The sequence below is a fragment of the Hyperolius riggenbachi genome, chromosome 2 (genome assembly GCF_040937935.1).
Source record: "Hyperolius riggenbachi isolate aHypRig1 chromosome 2, aHypRig1.pri, whole genome shotgun sequence".
In the NCBI taxonomy this organism is placed as follows: Eukaryota; Metazoa; Chordata; class Amphibia; order Anura; family Hyperoliidae; genus Hyperolius; species Hyperolius riggenbachi.
Window position 1 is genome coordinate 223,882,809 of NC_090647.1, and position 20,722 is coordinate 223,903,530.

General features: G+C 43.2%; 1 protein-coding gene across 2 annotated transcripts in view; it reads left to right on the forward strand.

Annotated features, from left to right (window-relative positions):
• The window catches only part of TGFBRAP1 (transforming growth factor beta receptor associated protein 1), a 68,355-nt gene extending 47,865 nt beyond the window's left edge, over positions 1–20,490 (forward strand). Inside the window, exons 9-12 of one of the 2 annotated variants that reach the window (XM_068268235.1) lie at positions 5,001–5,147; positions 7,188–7,347; positions 7,559–7,992; positions 19,566–20,490. In XM_068268235.1, the coding sequence (XP_068124336.1) occupies positions 5,001–5,147; positions 7,188–7,347; positions 7,559–7,992; positions 19,566–19,730 (906 nt within the window). In that variant the 3' untranslated portion in view covers positions 19,731–20,490. The remainder of the gene's footprint in view (positions 1–5,000; positions 5,148–7,187; positions 7,348–7,558; positions 7,993–19,565) is intronic. The other variant, XM_068268234.1, reaches the window with a different exon arrangement.
• Positions 20,491–20,722: the final 232 nt, after the last annotated feature.

The following is a 20,722-nucleotide window of genomic DNA, read 5'->3' on the forward strand; positions in this document are numbered from 1 at the left end:
TTGAGTGCGACGTTATGGTCGCATAAACTGGAGGTAATTGTCCTATGCGGGGTGCGACCTTTTGGTCGCACACCCGGAAGTCACGTGATTCCGCTCTGGAGCGCTGACGTCAGCGCTCCACAGACCGGAATTGATACGTGTGGCCACACGCAATTCCGCAGCGCTTTCCCTGCCTCCCACTTCCTCTTTAAAAGCACGCATTGCTTTTAGTTTAGCATCCTCCAGTGAAGCAGACGCTGTCTGCGAGGGCGTAGGGCAGTGTTCCCCGGTCCTGGTCATCCCTCCTCACTCTGGTAAGCCTCTTGCTACAATTATATTTTCACTAGGTCTTAATTACTATATCATACACATGGTTTATGCATTTTAGATTTTATCTGATGAGGTTTTCACAAACGTTTTTTTGCTTGGATGATTTTTTGACATGGACATTTTCTGTGCACTATTACATTGTTATAGCATATCTTTATTTTTATTTTTGACTCACGCTATCTCCGATTTTGGAGATATATTTTTGCACAATATATATGCCAATTGTATTTTGGTTGGATATTAAAGGGGCATTTTTTTTGCATCCTTCTCAATCCTGTTACATCCATGCTTCAAGACCATATTTGTGGTCACTTGTTACTCACATATACCTTTGTGCTTAATCAGAGCTAGTTTAAATGATGTTTTTATGTGAACATTTATATCATATTTATTGAGCTATTGATGTGCTCAGGACGAATGGTTATAACCTGCATCTGGGGAATTTAATTGTTTTTAAAATGTCAGTTTGTGTTATCTACCAATACATTTTGTACTATTTTTGCAACTTTACCTATGGTGATGTGTCATGGCATTTACTCAGTGAGGGTACTTTTTGTCTTTAAATGCTTAAATACTGTATATAATAAGTTGAGACATTTAGGACTGACCCACAGTATAAAAGTATAGGGGTCAGTCCTAAATTTCTCCACGTATAGCTGGGATGAGGGGCCACCTCCCTTTCTCCCCCTCCCCGCAGCTCGAAGCAGTTAGCTCCTCTGGCCCCTTGCTCCCACCCACCTCAACATAAAGAGTGGCTGCACTGTCACTGTATGTTTTCTCCCCTTGCCTGGGGAAATCCCAAAGGTACGCTATGCAAACCAGCATGAGTGAAGGACAGGAGAGGATGCAGTGCCCAGTGCTAGAGTGGTGAGGGGTGTGACTTCCAAAGGGCACACTACTTTGTATTGCTGGGGGAGGAGGGAAAACTGACAGTGACAGTGCAGCCACTCCTTAGGCTGAGGTTGGAGGAAGGTGTCAAAAACCTGAGCGGTTCTTGCCTTTTTCATGATTGCTAACTCAGTAAAGGACCAGCCCTTAAAGCGTTGCTATCATATAAATCCGGCATAGTGGGGTCTGATCCCTCTATAACAGTAATTATAGATTGACGGTATACCTTGAAATGAATCAGAGCACTCAGTATATGATTTTATATAAAAAATTGTATTTGCTTATCATACAGCATATATACAAAATATGAACAGTTCCAAGTAGTGTTTCCTTAAAACAGTATTCCATCTTATCAAGGCTTTATAGCCAAACGATCATCAATCTTCTAAGTACATTCAAAAAAGAATATAACAGTTGTGTTATGTAGAATAAGATCAAAAGTAGTTTCATCTGTATCAATAGCTGTGTATCTAGTAGCTGTGTAAAACTTCTAGTAATCTTCTTAAAGAAATAGGATAAAAATAGCTTCTAAAAAAACTTCTTGCTAACATCTTAACAAAACTTAATGCTGAAAAATGAATAAAGTAAATCACCAGAATATTAAGCATATTACCCCTTCTCTGTCATCTCTTCAGCATCTAGAACCACGTGTGGGAAGGTAGCTTCTGCCTCATGTATCTTCTCAGGAGATTGTTGGGCTTCTGCAAACTATGAGCTCTCAGCCCCTACCTTTATAGGGGTAGGAAGCAATATGGCTGCCTAATCTGGACTTTCCCTGAATCCCAGACTCTGATTGGCTAAAACTGCGTGCGTCAATGCTTTATCATGTTTTGATTACCTAAGTCATAATATCATTATTTATAAATTCTTAATTACCTTATCTTGTGGGAATTTACGTAGGTTTGCGATGTTTATACATTCTAATCAGGTCATTTCTGACGCGGTTCATTAAAAATGGACGTCACCAGCCATCTTGTCTGCTGATATGACTTGTTTGGCCCAGACATGGACTTCCAAAAACATTAAACAATGTCATTCATGACGCATTACTGATAAAGTGTTCACTGCTAATTAGGTTGGAATGTCTTGGTACTTCCCCAGACATGAGATTGGTCAGGTTGACACTGTAACCAGACCTGTGAGAGCCTTCAGCAATTTAAGGCTTATTAAAACATACAAGGCTTCTAATATACTCATTTAAATATAAAGCTTATTATATAATTCTTCTTAAAACAATTAATCATATAAGATATAATTGCATATTAAATCTTAATAATATAAAATCATTTTCCATATATTTGTCTTTCTGATGAAGAAATAAATGTAATATTTTTCCACCGGCAGGGGTCATCATTTCATAGCAAATAACAAACAGTATTAATAATGTTGTGGCATCATTGAATCATATTTAACTAATTGGGAAAAACCCTTGTTTTATATTTTATATCTTTCATATTTTGACTTTCTCTGTCTGGGAAACTTATCTTTTCTTGCTGGCTGTAATGGCCTTCAACCAAGGAACATGTAAACAAAATTGTCTAGAACCAAAACAATCCCACAAGAGTGTTTTACTGTCTCAAATTATCACTAGCTTTTAAATATATTTCACAGTATTAAAGTATATTATATAGGGTTTAACAATAACTATTTCTTTCTTTGGAAGGACTGTATTGATTATTAATATTTATATATACATACACATATGACAGTTTTTCCTGCATAAATAAAACCGCTAGAATTCTGACAAAGGGGCTGCAGGGAAGGGGGGGGGGGGGTTACGAAGAAAGAGGGACACAGTGATAGGCGGCAACTTTTTAGGTTGTGATGGGTAGGTCAGGGAAGCTGTCAACTTTGGCACTGTAAGGCGGGGGTTTACACGAGGGGGGGGAGGGGGGGGTAGACAGTGAGAGGCAGCACCCCTTTAGGTTGTGGGAGGGGGTCGGTGAAGCTATTGAGTCAACACTGCTCATTGGCCCATATCCTATTAACTTTTCTCTTGAGTTTTCTCCAAGGAGAGGTTTTCAAACCTTATCATTAAAATACCCTTTCAAGCTGACCTGAACTCAGAACTTTCTCTCTGTTCTAAAGGATAAGCAACAGCATAATAACCTTTAAAGAAAAAAAATCTTCTTTGTTACAGCTGAAATAAATTCTGCAATAAATCTGCACTGTCTACTCCCTGCTTTCATGGAGGCAGACATATTGTTAACATCCTGTGTTTAGCAATTAGCTCTCCACCGTGGCAGCCAGCTGACATAGCTGAAGGATCAAATTACAACTTGTGATTAGTCACAAATGAGGGGGAATTAGATAGGCTAAACTCTCTAAATACATGCAGGGTGGATTTCTATATGTTTCCTTCTGTCCTGTGCAAGATTTAGCTCCGCTTTAAGCCCCCAGCAGTTAAGGAAGTACTTAAAATAAGTTTGACATCACTTTTTTGCCTACGTTTTAATGCATTTTAAATTGCTAAGTGCTGAAAAGTTATTTTTTAGATAAAGAGAAATTATCTCCTAGGAGAAAAACTCGCAAAATGTTAATTGAATATGGTATGTCCTGCAAGCAAGCAAACATATTGTTGCAGATACTGCAGCTTTTTCATATTTTCAGGGTGCTAAATATGTGTATGGTGAATCCTGGAACATTTTGTGATCTATAACTTGTAAGAAGACTATGGGGCTTTCCTCTCGGGTCTTGCAGTTTAGCTCAAGTCTTGTTGCTTTGAATTTTAATCTTCATTGCAGAGCCACTGGTGGGGGGTGGGGGGTGGGGGTTGTCATGCTCTTCGAAAATTATTGTTCAACTGACATCCTGCCACTAGACTTGCCGATCTTTTAGTCAGTTGGGATGATAAACTGCTCATGAAGTTAGTTGCATGGAAGGGCTTGATGATAAACTCCCCTCCAGAAACTCTGCAGTCAAGTGGAAGGTTCCAGACTATGGCCCAGTGCACACCGAACGGTTTTTGGAGCGATCCGCCGGCTGCATCCGCCATAAAAACGCTTGGCTAATGTATTGCAATGGGATGGTGCACACCGGCGGTTTGCGGTTTTTGCCAAGCCGCAAACGCACCTCCTGCTGCGCGTTTGCGGTTTTCGGAAGCGTTTCGTCCTCAATGTAAAGTATAGGAAAAACGCAAACCGCTCTGAAAAACGGTACTTCAGAGCGGTTTGCCAGGCATTTTTGTTACAGTAGCTGTTCAGTAACAGCTTTTACTGTAACAATATGTGTAATCTACTACACAAAAACGCACGCAAAACCGCTAGGTATGTTTAGAAAACCTCTCTAAACATACCTAGAATCGCTCTGAAATCAGCTCCCAAAACTGCTAGCGTATTGCGGATCTGCTAGCGGTTTTGGTGTGCACTGGGCCTATTGTTCCTGCAGAAGAACCCTGAATAATTTTACTTTTACTCAATAAGACAAAAAAACTAAAAAAAAAAAACTAAAAAACAGGTCTGATTTGCAGGAATATTTTGCATTGTCAGGGAATTCAATTTTAAGCTAATCCTTAAACCAGGCACACAAGACAGCTGAAAAGCTGCCATGATTCATTCATACTGAGTTTCTTTTGCATGTGTATTAACTGATGCTCAGAGTCAGGATGAGGCACTAAATTAACACAAAACTTTATTCATGGCTGTTCATTGCTTGTGAATTAGTGATATCCGCAAATTCCTAAAAAAAATAAAAATAAAAGTTTTAAATGTGCCAAAGAAATGTTATTACATCTATCCTGATACTTTGTAAACTGTAATGCAAGTATAATTGCTTTGTTTGTAATCCTATGATGCATATTACAGACTGGGGTGCAAATCTTCACAAAACGTCCTTTAGATGAGCAACTACAGAACGGTTTTTCTCCTGATAAGATTGTGAATCACCTGTGCAAGTATCGTAAGGCTTTACTCATCTACCTGGAACATTTAGTCATGGATAAGATGATCCAGGTAATGTCCTTGTACAGCACATTCACCACTCAAAGGTCCTACATGAGACATTTCTGCTTTTGCCCTTTCTGCACTAGGCAAGACGGCATTGTGCATATTACAGTACACAATGCATGTAAACTCATTCATACAAGTAAAAATACATCCGTTTCCATTACTCCCCATCTTTTGTGTATTTACACCAGGGGTCCCCAAACATTTTGGGTCGAGGGCCAGGTCAACATACTTCAGACTGCTGGCGGGCCGGAGTATACATAAGATGATGTAGAAGTCTTTGCGGGCCAGACAGTGAAGCATATCCAGGTGTCAACCTGCAGTCCAATTGGACAGCAGTGTCACCTAATGTGAAATTTGATTGGAAACCAGCAAATTACTGCTTTCTGGCTTCCATGTGGATGGGTGGTGCCAGCACTGCTATTCTATATGCGGACCACCAATATTTAAATATGTAGCTGACCGCATCTATAAGTTACATATTTTGTGTGTGGGGGGCCGGTAAAAACGCCTCAGGGGGCCACATTCGGGCCGCGGGCCTTAGTTTGAAGACCACTGATTTACACAGTATGGGGAGCTGCTAGAGGCCAGGACACATTGCAGTCACACTCTGTCCACTTGTGCAATACCTGTGATAATAGAAGCTGAGGTGATAAACTATGCAATACAAGGTGCACATATTGGTGGCTCTACAATGATTATTTCATTGTATTGCTACATAGAGCTCAACCGTTTTCAAGTTCTAACTTACACAGCACTTATTAAGTTATTATTCTGAACATATTTTGCTGGCTGTTTAGTCTAATTGTCCTTCCCAGCCACCATGATGTGCTACATAGTGTGTGTGGTGAGCTTGCAGTATCTTGTGGCACCCCTGGTTACCATTAACTGTCTTTTGTAGTGCTTATGTGATATGATCCCACAGCATCTACCTCTGTCAGTGACAGCTATTATGCTCACTTTAGTGCAATCTTATAATCTCTGTTTTTACCAATAGGGATGTTGAGAATTATTTATTTTGGAAATTAAGACTAAAAACATAACATTATCAGCAACATTATTGTGATTTATTTTATACTGTAGTTACATTTCCACACCCAGATTATGGATGCAGAAAATGCTTTCCCAAGTAGGCAGAGTTGTGTCTGCCACAAATATTTTCACATTTTATATTAGATGCACAATTCACAAAAATGGAGAAGCACCCATTCAAGAAGACCTCTGTGTGCTTTAGCTCATGGTCACAGTATCTAGTGACCCAATAGCAAAAATTCCACAAAGCTGGCACCACCGAATGAAGTAAAAAAGCTCTTTATTCAAACGTCATTAAAATGACATAAACAGAGGAACACCAAGAGCCCCAATAGTGTAGTATGTATTGACAAAGGGGATAATGACAAAGAGTAATAGTTGTTATACTCACAAGCATGGGTCACCAATAGGCAACCACTGTAAAGGCAGGTGGGGAGATTATCCTGACCCCACTCAGGAATAAGAAGTCGCTCTCTGTAGATAGTAGAAAAGGGTTGCAACCCTCCACCCAGGGTGGATACAATATTATATGGGAGAGAACAGAGGCGCCAAAAGGATAAAAGGGGTTTTAAAAGAGCTTAAAAGCCAAAAATTTGGTAATTAGAGGAGGCAGTGGTGGACTTACCTCCTCCAAGCAGACACAACACGACTGTACATTCAGTCTATTTATTAACGAACTCCAGATAAAACAAAGCAACGCGTTTCACGGGTCAGCGCCCGCTTCCTCAGGCAATAGAAAAAGGAGTTACAGCATCTAGCAAAACAAACAACACTTGGCACCTCTATATCATATAGCAGTATGGCTTGACAAAGGACGTCAAGTCTGAAACAGCGGGCTGTCGCCATTGCTACATTTTTGATTACTGACTGAATGTCATTTTAATGACGTTTGAATAAAGAGCTTTTTTACCTCATTCGGTGGTGCCAGCTTTGTGGATTTTTTTTCACATTTTATATTAATGATGCCTTTGGTACCTTACTCTGACAAATAGTGTTATTTCTACACACGTACAGAAAGAGAAGTATCACACGCACCTGGCTGTGCTGTACCTGGAGGAAATCCTAAGGCTAAAGTCTCTGCACACTTTAGACCAGGAGGAACTGGAAGATCTACAACAGAGATTTCAGAATCTTCTGCGACAGTCAGATCTTTACCGGGTGCTTCTCCTCATAGGTCAGTGTACTTTTGGATATATTCATCCAGTAGTTTTTGTTACTTTGCTGGTTAGATGTGTATTTGCTGGGTACTTATTGCCGTGATGGGTAGGAATTTTTTCTTCATATCCAATCTTTAATCAAAACTAGCAATCTCAGTTGTCATGTTTTTATTCTTGTTTATCCATTTGTGTATCATGGTTTAATTTGGTGTGCATTTTCTTTTTCAGATAAAATCAAAGGCACTGATCTGCACATTGAGAGGGCGATATTACACGGGAAACTGGAAGAACATGATCAGGCATTAAACATCTTAGTTCATCATCTAAAAGACTTTACTGCAGCAGAGAGCTACTGTGTGTGGAACTCTCAAGGGAGGGATGCCCCATATCGCAAGAGACTCTTTCAGCTTCTCCTCTCCTCCTACCTCAGTCAGGACACACCTGACAACACTCTAACGGTTGCTGCTGTAGACTTGCTGAATAACCACCCCACGGAGTTTGATGCTGCCAGTGTGTTGAATCTGTTGCCAGAAAACTGGTCTGTGCAGCTTCTCTCACCATTCCTAGCAGGGGCCATGAGGGAGCATGTTCATGCTTTAAGGATGTCCCAGGTGGCAGTAGGCTTAGCAAGAGCGGAGAACGCTATCTATAAGAAGGAAAAGGTTGGTGAAAACTCTTTTTACATTGATTTAAGGCCTTTAGAGTGTACCAGAGACGACAGATACTTACCTTTTTATACATACCTGGGGCTTCCTCCAGCCCCATGGGCACGGATCTCTCCCACGCCACTGTCCTCCACTGCCTGCAGCTCCGGTACCGGGTCCCATAACTTCCCCCAGTCGTGGCCAGTCTGATGCAAGTGAAGTGCGATTTACATATCTCCAGCAGTCGGTCGAGAGATACGTAAAGCGCGCAGTTCCTCTTGCGCAGACTGGCTGAGACTGGAAGTTATGGGTCCCAGTACCTGAGCTGCAGGCAGCGGAGGACGATGGAGTGGGAGCGATCCATGCCCATGGTGCTGGAGGAAACCCCAGGTATATATAGAAAGGTAAGTGTCTGTCGTCTCTGGTTTCGTTTAAAGCTCAGTTTATATGAACCCAAATATCAAGCTGTTGGAGGAGTTCATACAGCGCTTGTATGTGTGTATTCCAGGAGCTTACAAAGCTTTTTTGCTTTGGACTTTAAGTATTAGAAAGTATTTGGCAAGAATATTCAGTGAGCACTGCCAACATTTTTTGCAGGATCATTTTGGTTTTACAGAGTAAATGCAAATATGAAAAGGTAAGAAAAAGCCAAATTGCTCAGTTATTCACACATACCGTTCTTTTTCGTACCATAAGACGCACCTAGGTTTAGAAGACAAAAGCCAGGGGAAAAAAATATACTAAACCTGGTGCATCCATGGTAACGGGGCATCTTGTGGATTATGCCCCCTTTGTACCTCTTGTGTCTCCCTGTGTCTTCATCTGTCCACCTTGTGCCCCCCTTATGCCCCTTTGTGTTCCTGTGTCCTCCTCTGCATGGGCACATGAGTCCCTGACATTGCAGCCGGTTGGAGGTTGGTATTGGCAGGCGTTCACAAGTCAGGAACTCCCTGAATTTGGACTAGAAGACGCAGTGACTTTCCCCCCCAACTTTTGGGGGAGAAAAGTGAGTCTTATTGTCCAAAAATGCAGTATGCCAGAAAATGTATTTCATGAGAAGATGCCAACATTGACCCCTTCTGAAAGCACAACAATATGATGGAGAATATAACATACCGTATATACTCGCAAGCAAGCCGAATTTTTGACCCCCCAAAAGTGGGCCAAAAGTTGGGGGGTCGGCTTGCTTGCGAGTCATGGGTGGGTGGGTGGGTGGATAGGTGCTGTCCCTCCCCGCTCCCCCCGCGGCCACTGCTGCTATTACCTTAGGCGGCGCCGCTTCCTCTATCCCCGTCCTCCTCCGGTAACTCATTCACAGCAGCGCGCCCCCCGCTGCTGTGATGACGCAGGAAACCATAGAGAGCGGTTCCCATAGTAACGGCATCGCCGCTACAGAAAGCCGCTCTCTATGGTTTCCTCGTCATCACAGCAGCGAGAGGCGCGCTGCTGTGAATGAGTTACCGGAGGAGGACGGGGATAGAGGAAGCGGCGCCGCCTAAGGTAATAGCAGCGGCGGCCGCGGGGGGAGCGGGGAGGGACAGCACCTACCCACCCACCCATACTGGGGCACTATGCTAGCTATATGGGGCACTATGCTAGCTATATGGGGCACTATACAAGCTATACTGGGGCACTATACAAGCTATAATGGGGCACTATACTAGCTATAATGGGGCACTATACTAGCTATAATGGGGCACTATACTAGCTATAATGGGGCACTATACTAGCTATACTGGGGGCACTATACTAGCTATAATGGGGCACTATACTAGCTATACCGGGGGCACTATACTAGCTATACTGGGGGCACTATACTAGCTATACTGGGGGCACTATACTAGCTATACTGGTGGCACTATACTAGCTATAATGGGGCACTATACTAGCTATAATGGGGCACTATACTGAGCACTATACTAGCTAAACTGGGGCACTTCACTAGCTATACTGAGCACTATACTAGCTATACTGAGCACTATACTAGCTATACTGAGCACTATACTGAGCACTATACTAGCTATACTGAGCACTATACTAGCTATACTGAGCACTATACTAGCTATACTGGGGCATTTTACTAGCTATACTGAGCACTACCTACCTATACTGAGCACTATACTAGCTAAACTGGGGCACTTCACTAGCTATAATGAGCACTATACTAGCTATACTGAGCACTATACTAGCTATACTGAGCACTATACTAGCTATACTGGGGCATTTTATTAGCTATACTGAGCACTACCTACCTATACTGGGCACTATACTAGCTATACTGGGACATACTGGGGGGATCACGCGGCCAGCGTTTCCTACCCCCGGCTTACATGAGGGTCAATCATTTTTTCCTGTTTTTTGGGGTAAAAGTGGGGGGGGTCGGCTTACATGCGGGTCGGCTTGCTTGCGAGTATATACAGTATACAGTTAGGTCCATAAATATTTGAACATACACATTTTTTCTAATTTTGGTTTTGTACATTACCACAATTATTTTTAAATGAAACAACTCTGATGCAGTTGAAGTGCAGACTTTCGGCTTCAATTTAGTGGGTTGAACAAGTGATTGCATACAAATTTGAGGCACCTAAAGCATTTTAACACAATCCCTTGTGGCTTTAATTTAAAAGGCCAGCACTTATAATAGCAATAATGTGATTAACCATTTCTGCCACCCGGACGTGAAGCTCACGTCCGGGCGGCTGCTCTGATGCGGTGCCGCGCGATCGCGAGCGTGCCCTCGTGCTGTCCCCTGGTAGCCCTGGGATCCGTTAATGGGATCATGGCTCCCGATCACCGATCTGTGTCCCCAGCAGAAAAACCGAAGCGCTCTTGGATCATGGCTCCCGATCACCGATCCGTGTCCCCAGCAGAAAAACCGAAGCGCTCTTACTAGAGGCTTCAGTCTTTCTGAACGTAAAAAATTCTGCATCCCCCTTGTGCTTCCGCTTAGCGAGAAGCACAAGGAAAAAAGAAACTCAAGGTGGCCATCTTGTGGCCAAATAGTAAAACTACATCTACATATTTTTTACATTACAATTTACACATATTAACATTAAAAATTAACTGTTTATTTTCCACACCAGAGCAGAAAAGAGATAATAATTCATAGATTTGAGCTCTGGCATTGCACAGAGACGATGAAGCAGTAAAAACTAGATTTAACTACTCTGGTGTTCAATTTCCCCAGGATTTCCGTGCAAAAAGTGTTTCAATTAATTTCCATTAACCATTTACAGACGAGCATAGTATAAAAACGTCATGCTTTAGCCTATTAACGGCAACATGACGGTTTAATACGTCGCGCGATCCCGCCGCCGTTCCGCACGTGTGCGCGCAGCTACCGACGCCGTTCCGCACATGTGCGCGCCGCTACCGCCGCCGTTTCCATCGGGACCCCGTGTTAAGTGATTGGGGAAGAGGCATCTACTACCCTCTACCCAATCGCAATGCCTGGAGTGAATGGACGTGATCGCGAACAGCGGCCACCTCCATTCACAAAACAGGAAACTGTTACAGTTAAAGTGTAAAAAAAAAAAAAAGTGATCACTTCCTATAACGGGAGTGTTCACTAGTGCCATCTTGTGGCCAAAAAGTATATTACACACACATACATATACAGGTACATACACATTATTAATAAAATTACACTTCCAACCCCCCCCTCCAAAAAAAAAAACACTTGTAAAAAAAAAATAATCTTAAAGTAAATCAATAAAAAGTTGCCTTTAGGGACTTTTTTAATCTATATTTTATTAGGGAAAATTAATTTTAATTTATTACATAGGGGCTTGTAATTATGGGCAGAACAAAAAAACAAAACCGCAAAATAACACCTATACTTCAAAATAATATATTGTCGCCGTATATTGTGATAGGGACATCATTTAAACTGTTTAATAATCGGGACAACTGGGTAAATAAAATGTGTTGGTTTTATCCAAAGGAGAATGTTTAATTTTAAAACTATAATGGCTGAAAACTGAGAAGAAATTATTTTTTTCCCATTATTTTTGTATTTTTCCCATTAATACGCATTTAGAATAAAAAATTCTTAGCAAAATGTACTACCCACAGAAAGCCTAATTGGTGGCGAAAAAAATGAGGTATAGATCATTTTCTTGTGATAAGTAGTAATAAAGTTATTAGGGAATAAAAGGGAGGAGCACTGACAGGTGAAAATTGCTCTGGTCCGTTAGGGTTAAAACCCTTGGGGGTGAACTGGTTAATTTTTAACCTTTTTTTTTTTTTTTTTTAATCTGGAATTCAATACAGGTTATTGTATTGAATTTAAAAAAGTGTTTGCCAGATGTTTATGACGCTGTGTGACCCTGGTGTCATTAATGCCGATCGGCGGGGACATGTGATCGCTGAGGCAGAAGCAAAATCTGACATGGAAGAAGGCACTGGGGAAGCTATCAGAGGTATGCGACGAGGGATCAGCACGCCAATGGTGAGTATAAGACCCAGATGTATACCCAGATGTGCAGCCAGGTATAGTGAGCCAGATGTGCAGCCAGGTATAGTGAGCCAGATGTGCAGCCAGGTATAGTGAGCCAGATGTGCAGCCAGGTGTAGTGAGCCAGATGTGCAGCCAGGTGTAGTGAGCCAGATGTGCAGCCAGGTGTAGTGAGCCAGATGTGCAGCCAGGTGTAGTGAGCCAGATGTGCAGCCAGGTGTAGTGAGCCAGATGTGCAGCCAGGTGTAGTGAGCCAGATGTGCAGCCAGGTGTAGTGAGCCAGATGTGCAGCCAGGTGTAGTGAGCCAGATGTGCAGCCAGGTGTAGTGAGCCAGATGTGCAGCCAGGTGTAGTGAGCCAGATGTGCAGCCAGGTGTAGTGAGCCAGATGTGCAGCCAGGTGTAGTGAGCCAGATGTGCAGCCAGGTGTAGTGAGCCAGATGTGCAGCCAGGTGTAGTGAGCCAGATGTGCAGCCAGGTGTAGTGAGCCAGATGTGCAGCCTGGTATATAGTGAGCCAGATGTGCAGCCTGGTATATAGTGAGCCAGATGTGCAGCCTGGTATATAGTGAGCCAGATGTGCAGCCAGGTATATAGTGAGCCAGATGTGCAGCCAGGTATATAGTGAGCCAGATGTGCAGCCAGGTATATAGTTAGCCAGGTGTTTAGCCAGATTTATAAGTAGCCAGATGTCCCCCCACCTCCGGATCCTCTACCCCCCCCCCCCCCCCCCAAAGCACTTCCTCTTTCTTCTCCGAAGTCTCGTTCTCTGTACTTGGTGTGACGTCACCAAGCCTCTTAATGTAGATGTTCAGAGACCGGGACTTCGGGGTTGGAGGAGGGTGTGCGCCGCAGCCATCGCTGGAGAGAGCCCTCGGGAGAGTAGATCTATTTACTCAATGGGCTGAGACGGGGGGGATCGGGAGGAGGGGGATAGGCCACCCGCACAGAAAGGGGATCCCCCCACCCGCACAGCCGCCACATAAAAGGGGGAACTCCCGCATGCACGCACATTCTCTGCCCGCCGATCCGCTGCCCAGGGATTCCCTAGGGTGGCTGGATGCTAGTTCAGTATGCTGTGGGTAGCACAGATCGCTACCCACAGCGTGCAGACAGTCATCCAGCCATCCTGGGAAATCCCTCTGATGAGAAAAAAATCCAGCCGGCAGAGAAACAGGAAATCTCCCTGTTGGCATGGACGAGCTCCGCTCGTATTAACGGTTTTTGCTGGACGAGTTCAGCTTGTCCATACCGCCAGGGTGGCTAAATATAAAATAAAAGTGTGGGATATCTAAAAAAAAAAAGTCATTTTTAGGAGGAGGAGGATAGATACAGTTTTTTTTTTCTCATCCGTTTATTTTCGCCTCAAATGTCCTTTAATGGGCAGAGCTTATGCTTGTTTCTAATCAAATGATCTTGTGTGGCCCCAATTAATAGGTACTGCCACCTAAAAGGTTGGTAAGTAATGTGGAAGATTTCTGAGAGTAGGTTCCTTAGCATTTGTGAGGTATGGGTAGAAGGTGGTTGATTATGGTAGGTTTACTGTATTTATTTAAAGGGAACCTGAAGCGAGTAAAATGATTTAAAATAAACAAATGACGTAGCTGCCAATGAATATTACATACTAACCTCACTGTTCGCTCCTCTCAGAAGATCACCATTTTCTTCTAACAATGATCCCTTCCAGTTCTGACAATATTTTGTCAGAACGGAAATATACCAGTTGCTATCGGTTATATATCAGCAGCTGTCAGTTACAACTGAATGTGCAAGGTATTGTCCATGTTTCCTTATTGCTCAAATGGGCGATATTAAAGTTTAACATTGTGCTTACCAGGAAGCTGTTATGGGGTAATGGTCATTTTTAAAATGGAGGATGGATAATGCCATAGATTACAGTAGACAAATGGGATGCAGAGGAGGAGAAAGAGATTGAGGAGTAGACTACACAGCAGGAGGTAAGTATGACCTGTGTATGGTTATTTAGAATTTTTATTTTCAGTTCAGGTTCTCTTTAATTTAAAGCCTCGCTTAAAGAGGAACTGTAACATAAAAAGATCCCCTGGGGGGTACTCACCTCGGGTGGGGGAAGCCTCCGGATCCTAATGAGGCTTCCCACGCCGTCCTCCATCCGTCAGGGGTCTCGCTGCAGCCCTCCGTGGAGTCCGGGCAGCGGTGACGTCAATATTTACCTTCCTGGCTCCTGCGCAGGCGCTCTGACGGCTGTCGGCTCCGAACTACACGGAAATACCCGATCGCCGTCGGGTCCGCTCTACTGCGCAGGCGCAAGTTTCCTGCGCCTGCGCAGTAGAGCGGACCCGAATGAGATCGGGTATTTCCGTGTAGTTCGGAATGGAAAGCCGCCACAGCGCCCCCGCTGGAGCCAGCAAAGGTAAATATTGAAATGACAGTCGGCACAGTCGCCGGCTGTTCGGAGGGCTGCGGAGAGACCCCCGTTGGACAGAGGACGGCGTGGGAAGCCTCATTAGGATCCGGAGGCTTCCCCCACCCGAGGTGAGTACCCCCCCAGGGGATCTTTTGAATGTTACAGAGTCTCTTTAAGGCACTTCGTATTCATTTCATAGATTATTCAAATTATACATGAAAATATTTTGTAAAAAAGATAAGTTATCCACTGCATATAAATAGTGGTCATGTCTAGGATCAGCTGATAGATTTGCAAAGCTCTGATTCGCTTTGATCACATCCTGTAGCACATGATCATGACTAGCAAATCGGAGACTTGCATATCTATCGCCTGACCAAACTGATCATATGCTTCTCCCATGAGTTCCCCTAGACCTGCCCAGCACTGCGTATAAAGAACTGTGGCTGAACTTTAACATGGAAATATACAGTATATGTCCAAACATAATATGGTTGTCCAGAAGGAGATCTGTGTAGTAGCCTTCAATGTCCACCCTCTGTTCACACTGAATCACATTGTTTTCTGCGTTGGTTAGCAATTACCCTGTCTACTTTAGAGATGGGATTTTCCTAGAGGATGGATTCACATACTGCATCCTTGACCCTGAATGATAGCAGTATTCAGACATGTCTGGTGAAAAATCCATTTTCGTTCAGTGTTGATTGATCCCATCCAATGAGAATCCATGTTCCATTGGTATTATTTTCCAATAGTAACAGAGAATAACTGAAGGACTGTTTCCATTTGAAGCTTCCATTTATTTTCTATACATGCAACTCTGTTTTTGATGGTCCCGGTCTTAGGCCTGTAATCACCAACATGTACCCAATGTAACCCAACAATGTACCCAACATTATTCTGCTCAATGATGCTGCTCTGTTGCCAGCAGATATTATTTTTAGTATTTATGTAGCACAGACCTCACCCACAGCACTTTTACAGAGTACATTGTCATGCCAGTAATGTGGGAAGAAACCAGACTCAGTGTTCTCCCCAGAGCCTTTCAGCTGGGCGGAGCGCCCACCTGACCCTGCCCTCCCGCCCGGCTGCCGTTTGCCCTGGTCTGTAGCAAAGTTACTTCCTCCTCTTGAATCATTACAGCAGCAGCGGCTGTGTCTGTGCAGCCAGCTCGCTGTCAGGGACGCTCTCTCCACCCTCTTCCCCAGCTCCCTTCGTAGTGTAGAGTAATGGAGGGGCGGGGAAAGGTCCTGTGAAGTTAAGCAGGAGAGATAAAGTTGTACCGCGGGACGCCTGTCTCTATTCATTCCGACCGGCAAGTCTCCTGTCATTACGGGGGAGGGGGGCTGTCTCGCAGCCGTTGCTGTGCTAAATGCCTTTTATATTCAGACAGCACTAGATTAGCTTCACACTCTTGCACAGTACTGACCTCCCTAATGACTAGTGAGACGTGGAGAGGAGAGCTGTAACGTTGCAGCAGATTTCTGCTGAGATTATAAAAAAAGGTGACATTACTGATCTCCTTTCTACAAAATAAAAAAGCAGTTTAGGTGCAATCTTAGCTAAACTTGGAAAATGCTTGCAGTTATTACGGTACATTATAAACTACAAAGCAGATGATCCAGCAGCCTCCCCCTTCTAATATTCATAGCAGAGAACTTTCATGCTGGATGATTGGCCCCCTTAAAAGTGTGTGAGAGAGAGAGAGAGAGTGAGTGTGTGTGTGTGTGTGTACAGTGTGTGTGTACAGTGTGTGTGTGTGTGTGTTTACAGTGTGTGTGTGTGTGTGTGTGTGTGTGTGTGTGTGTGTGTGTGTGTGTACTGTGTGTGTGTATGTACAGTGTGTGTGTGTGTGTGCGTGTGTGTATGTACAGTGTGTGTGTGTGTGAACAGTGTGTGTGTGTGTACAGTGTGTGTGTGTGTGTGTGTGTGTGTACAGTGTGTGTGTGTACAGTGTGTGTGTACAGTGTGTGTGTGTACAGTGTGTGTGTGTACAGTGTGTGTGTGTACAGTGTGTGTGTGTACAGTGTGTGTGTGTACAGTGTGTGTGTACAGTGTGTGTGTGTACAGTGTGTACAGTGTGTGTGTGTGTGTGTGTGTGTGTACAGTGTGTGTCTGTTTTTATCCTGGTCTGTCCCCCACACATCCAGTAGTACCTAGCTTATTCCCCCCCCCCCCCCCCCCCTCTTGAACCCAGTGTGACCCTCCCCACCCGGCTACTTTTTTATGCCACCCGGCTGGAAAAATATTCTGGGGAGAACACTGCAGACTGCCTGGAGGAAACCCACACAGACACACAGAGCACATATGAACTCCATGTAGATAGTGTCTTGGCTGGGATTCAAACTGCTAACCAGGCAAGAGTGCTAACTGTGCCGCCTGTATGCTATGTACAGTCAGCTTCCAGCAATAAAACACTCCCACTAGTGATGCCAATCCCTACAACGCTGACTACATGCATTCTATTTCTCTCTGGTACTGTGTAGGCAGCATTAGGATCATCTTAGTATGATAACCCCAATACTACCATGACTACAACAACCACCCACATGTATTATTTACATGCATACAAATAATTTAGCCTTTTATATTTTTATGTACTATTTAAGGGGCAAGTTAATCTTATACCTACTATTTACCTGAGGTCTGTAATTTTGCACAAAAATATTTAAAAAATGTAAAAACACCTACCAGTATATGCTTTATTGTCACTATGGTAACAGCGTAGCTTAAAGAGACACTGAAGCGAAAAAAAAAATATGATATAATGAATTGGTAGTGTACTATGAATAATTACTAGAAGATTAGCAGCAAAGAAAATATTCTCATACTTTTATTTTCAGGTATATAGTGTTTTTTCTAACATTGCATTATCCTATAATATGTGCAGATTACACAACACTCAGCATTCAAAATGATTCTTTCAGAGCAGTCTGTGAAGTAATGACCTCTCCTCTAGCAGAGAAAAAGTAAACAGTTCACTTACAGTTGAGATAATAAAAGTCAGATAACAGCCCTCTCCAGGACTAACTTAGTCGGAGAGCTTAATGGCTTGTTTGCATAGAGATAACAACTGGAGTTTCTCAACTCTTCCTGTACTGGAAACAATTAGACTGATGTATCTGATCTTAATGTTTTATTTCTTAGCTGTACTACACATACAAATCATAATATCATAATTTTTTTTTCGCTTCAGTGTCTCTTTAACTGGTGTTAATGCTTAATTTCAGAATTGCTATTTTTTATTCTGGTTTTATAGGGAAAGTGATTAGAAACTTTTAGGGAGTTTTATAGCAGTCTGTGTGCCAACTGCATTTTCCTGACTTTTCCACCGGGACCTCTGTAGAGTTTTGTGGTTTTAATATAAACATATAGTCTCCTTATGGGGATTCTCAGGATTTCTTATATGTTCAAAAGCACTCCCTGGACAGTAGTTGCGCAATCCAGCTGTCAGAATAGTGTGCAGGAGAATAGGCAGGATGTTAGAATAGTGTGTAGGAGAATAGGCAGGCTGTCAGAATAGTGTGCAGGAGAATAGGCAGGCTGTCGGAATAGTATGCAGGAGAATAGGCAGGCTGCCAGAATAGTATGCAGGAGAATAGGCAGACTGCCAGAATAGTGTGCAGGAGAATAGACCAGCTGTCGGAATAGTGTGCAGGAGAAAAGGCAGACTGCCGGAATAGTGTGCAGGAGAATAGGCAGACTGCCAGAATAGTGTGCAGGAGAATAGGCAGGATGTTAGAATAGTGTGTAGGAGAATAGGCAGACTGCCAGAATAGTATGCAGGAGAATAGGCAGGCTGTCGGAATAGTATGCAGGAGAATAGGCAGGCTGTCGGAATAGTGTGCAGGAGAATAGGCAGGCTGTCGGAATAGTGTGCAGGAGAATAGGCAGGCTGTCGGAATAGTGTGCAGGAGAATAGACAAGCTGTCAGAATAGTGTGCAGGAGGATAGGCAGGCTGTCGGAATAGTGTGCAGGAGAATTGGCAGGCTGTCGAAATAGTGTGCAGGAGAATAGGCAGACTGCCAGAATAGTGTGCAGGAGAATAGGCAGGCTGTCGAAATAGTGTGCAGGAGAATAGGCAGGCTGTTTGGCATCTCCATATAGGCCTTTACCAAAAACTGGTTTTGAAAAGAACAAAGGAAACTTAAGAATTCCCCATTTGGAAATTAACAAAGCCAAACCTGTTGGTAAGAGGTTCAGCGCTGTGAGATCAATACTGCCTATTGTAAGGGACAGCCATGCAGGACAAATGTCATTTATTATGCACTAGTGCCTTAGCCCGTTTAAAAACGGGCTAGGTCTGTCACTAATGCCACCGTGCGCATTCCGCCCGCCCGACGCACGAGCCTGTCGCGTGCGCACACGCGCCTTCTGGCACCGTCGTCCTCCGGCTCTCCGCAGTGTCTCTGCATCTGTCCCTGCACATGCGCTGTGCAAAAAAGCACTGACAGGGACGGACGCAAGGACGTTAGGGTTTTATTAGGTAAGTTTTTACTCTGGGTCAAATGTAATGTAAAAATGAAACCTTAATACTTGTACAGTAGAACTTGGTACTTTTGTCCTGTCGGACTCAGTGCTTGAAGGCTGCAGCTAATAAGATATGCACTCAGTAGGTCACCCTGAAGTGTTAGTATTTAGTAAAGACTCCTTGGCAAGACTGTCATATGCTAAACTATTACATTTTTTTTTTTTTAAACCTGAGCCTTAAAATTTATGCCCACCATTTTTTTTACGTTTCACTTAGGGATTTATAACACTGATACCCTTCTCTTTATGTTCAGTTGAACTTGAGGGAAAAACCATTCATCCTGTCAGAGAAGAAGTTTTGCCACGTGTGCCGGAAGCCATTCCAAGAACCGGTGTTTGCCAGACAGCCCAGCGGCCATATTGTTCATACACACTGTGCTAGCAACCAACATGTCAACAGCAGCATGGACCACATGCCCAAACCAAGCAAACAGACATGATGTAAAGCAGTGGAGCAAGAGGTGCCTGCACTAACCTATCGGGATGAGACAGCTGTGAAAGGAGCTGGGATGCATCATTGCAATGAAATGTGAAAACTGTGCACTTAATAGCCAATGTGTGACGACCACAGTTTGCCTATGAAGGGATTGTCATCCAGTAATGATGGGTACTGGCTCATCTGTCTTTGCACAGCCCCATAACACAGAAATCCACTAAGTCTGCAGTTTGAATGCCTTAGTGTTAAACTAGGTGCATTTAAAAAAAAAATATTTGCACTGACATTATTTTGCATATACTGTGAAGGGTCAGGTGAAAATGTAAACTGTAGAAGCTGTCATGTGGAGAGTTTTGTCTCCAGAGAGGTTTGTTAGGGATAAGCAGCTATGACTGCACTCGTGGAAGTATGTGGTCTTTGGGTCTAACCAAACATGATGTTTTATGTATTGCACATTCTACCAGTCCCATGCTAGCGAACATTCCAGTCATACAGGAGGTGATCATTTTCCTTGGACAGATGATTGGCTGCACCACAAACTCTTTCATATGTAGTTCTGAGGAGCAGAAATACTTGTTAACACATTTAAAATGCCTCTGATATCACTTATGTCATACTCTGATCAATGCTGAAATCCAGTAAACATTTTAAAGATTATTTCACTATACAGCTATGACAAAATTTAATATATGGATTGATTATGGAAGTCCTGTGTTTTTATGTTTCTTTTCCGGATTATGTTCTGCTACATGTATAAGTTGTAATGTTATTGGCTCCAGTGTTAGCATTTTCCAGCCTAGCTATAGTCATCTGGTTGGGTCTGAAGGGCTGGCACATTGTTCAATGGCTTTAGATCTACGGTTTACCTGAGGGGCTGTGCCCTTTTTTCTTTTTTAAAGAATCTCTTATAATCCCTGTTTAAACCCAAAGGCACCTGA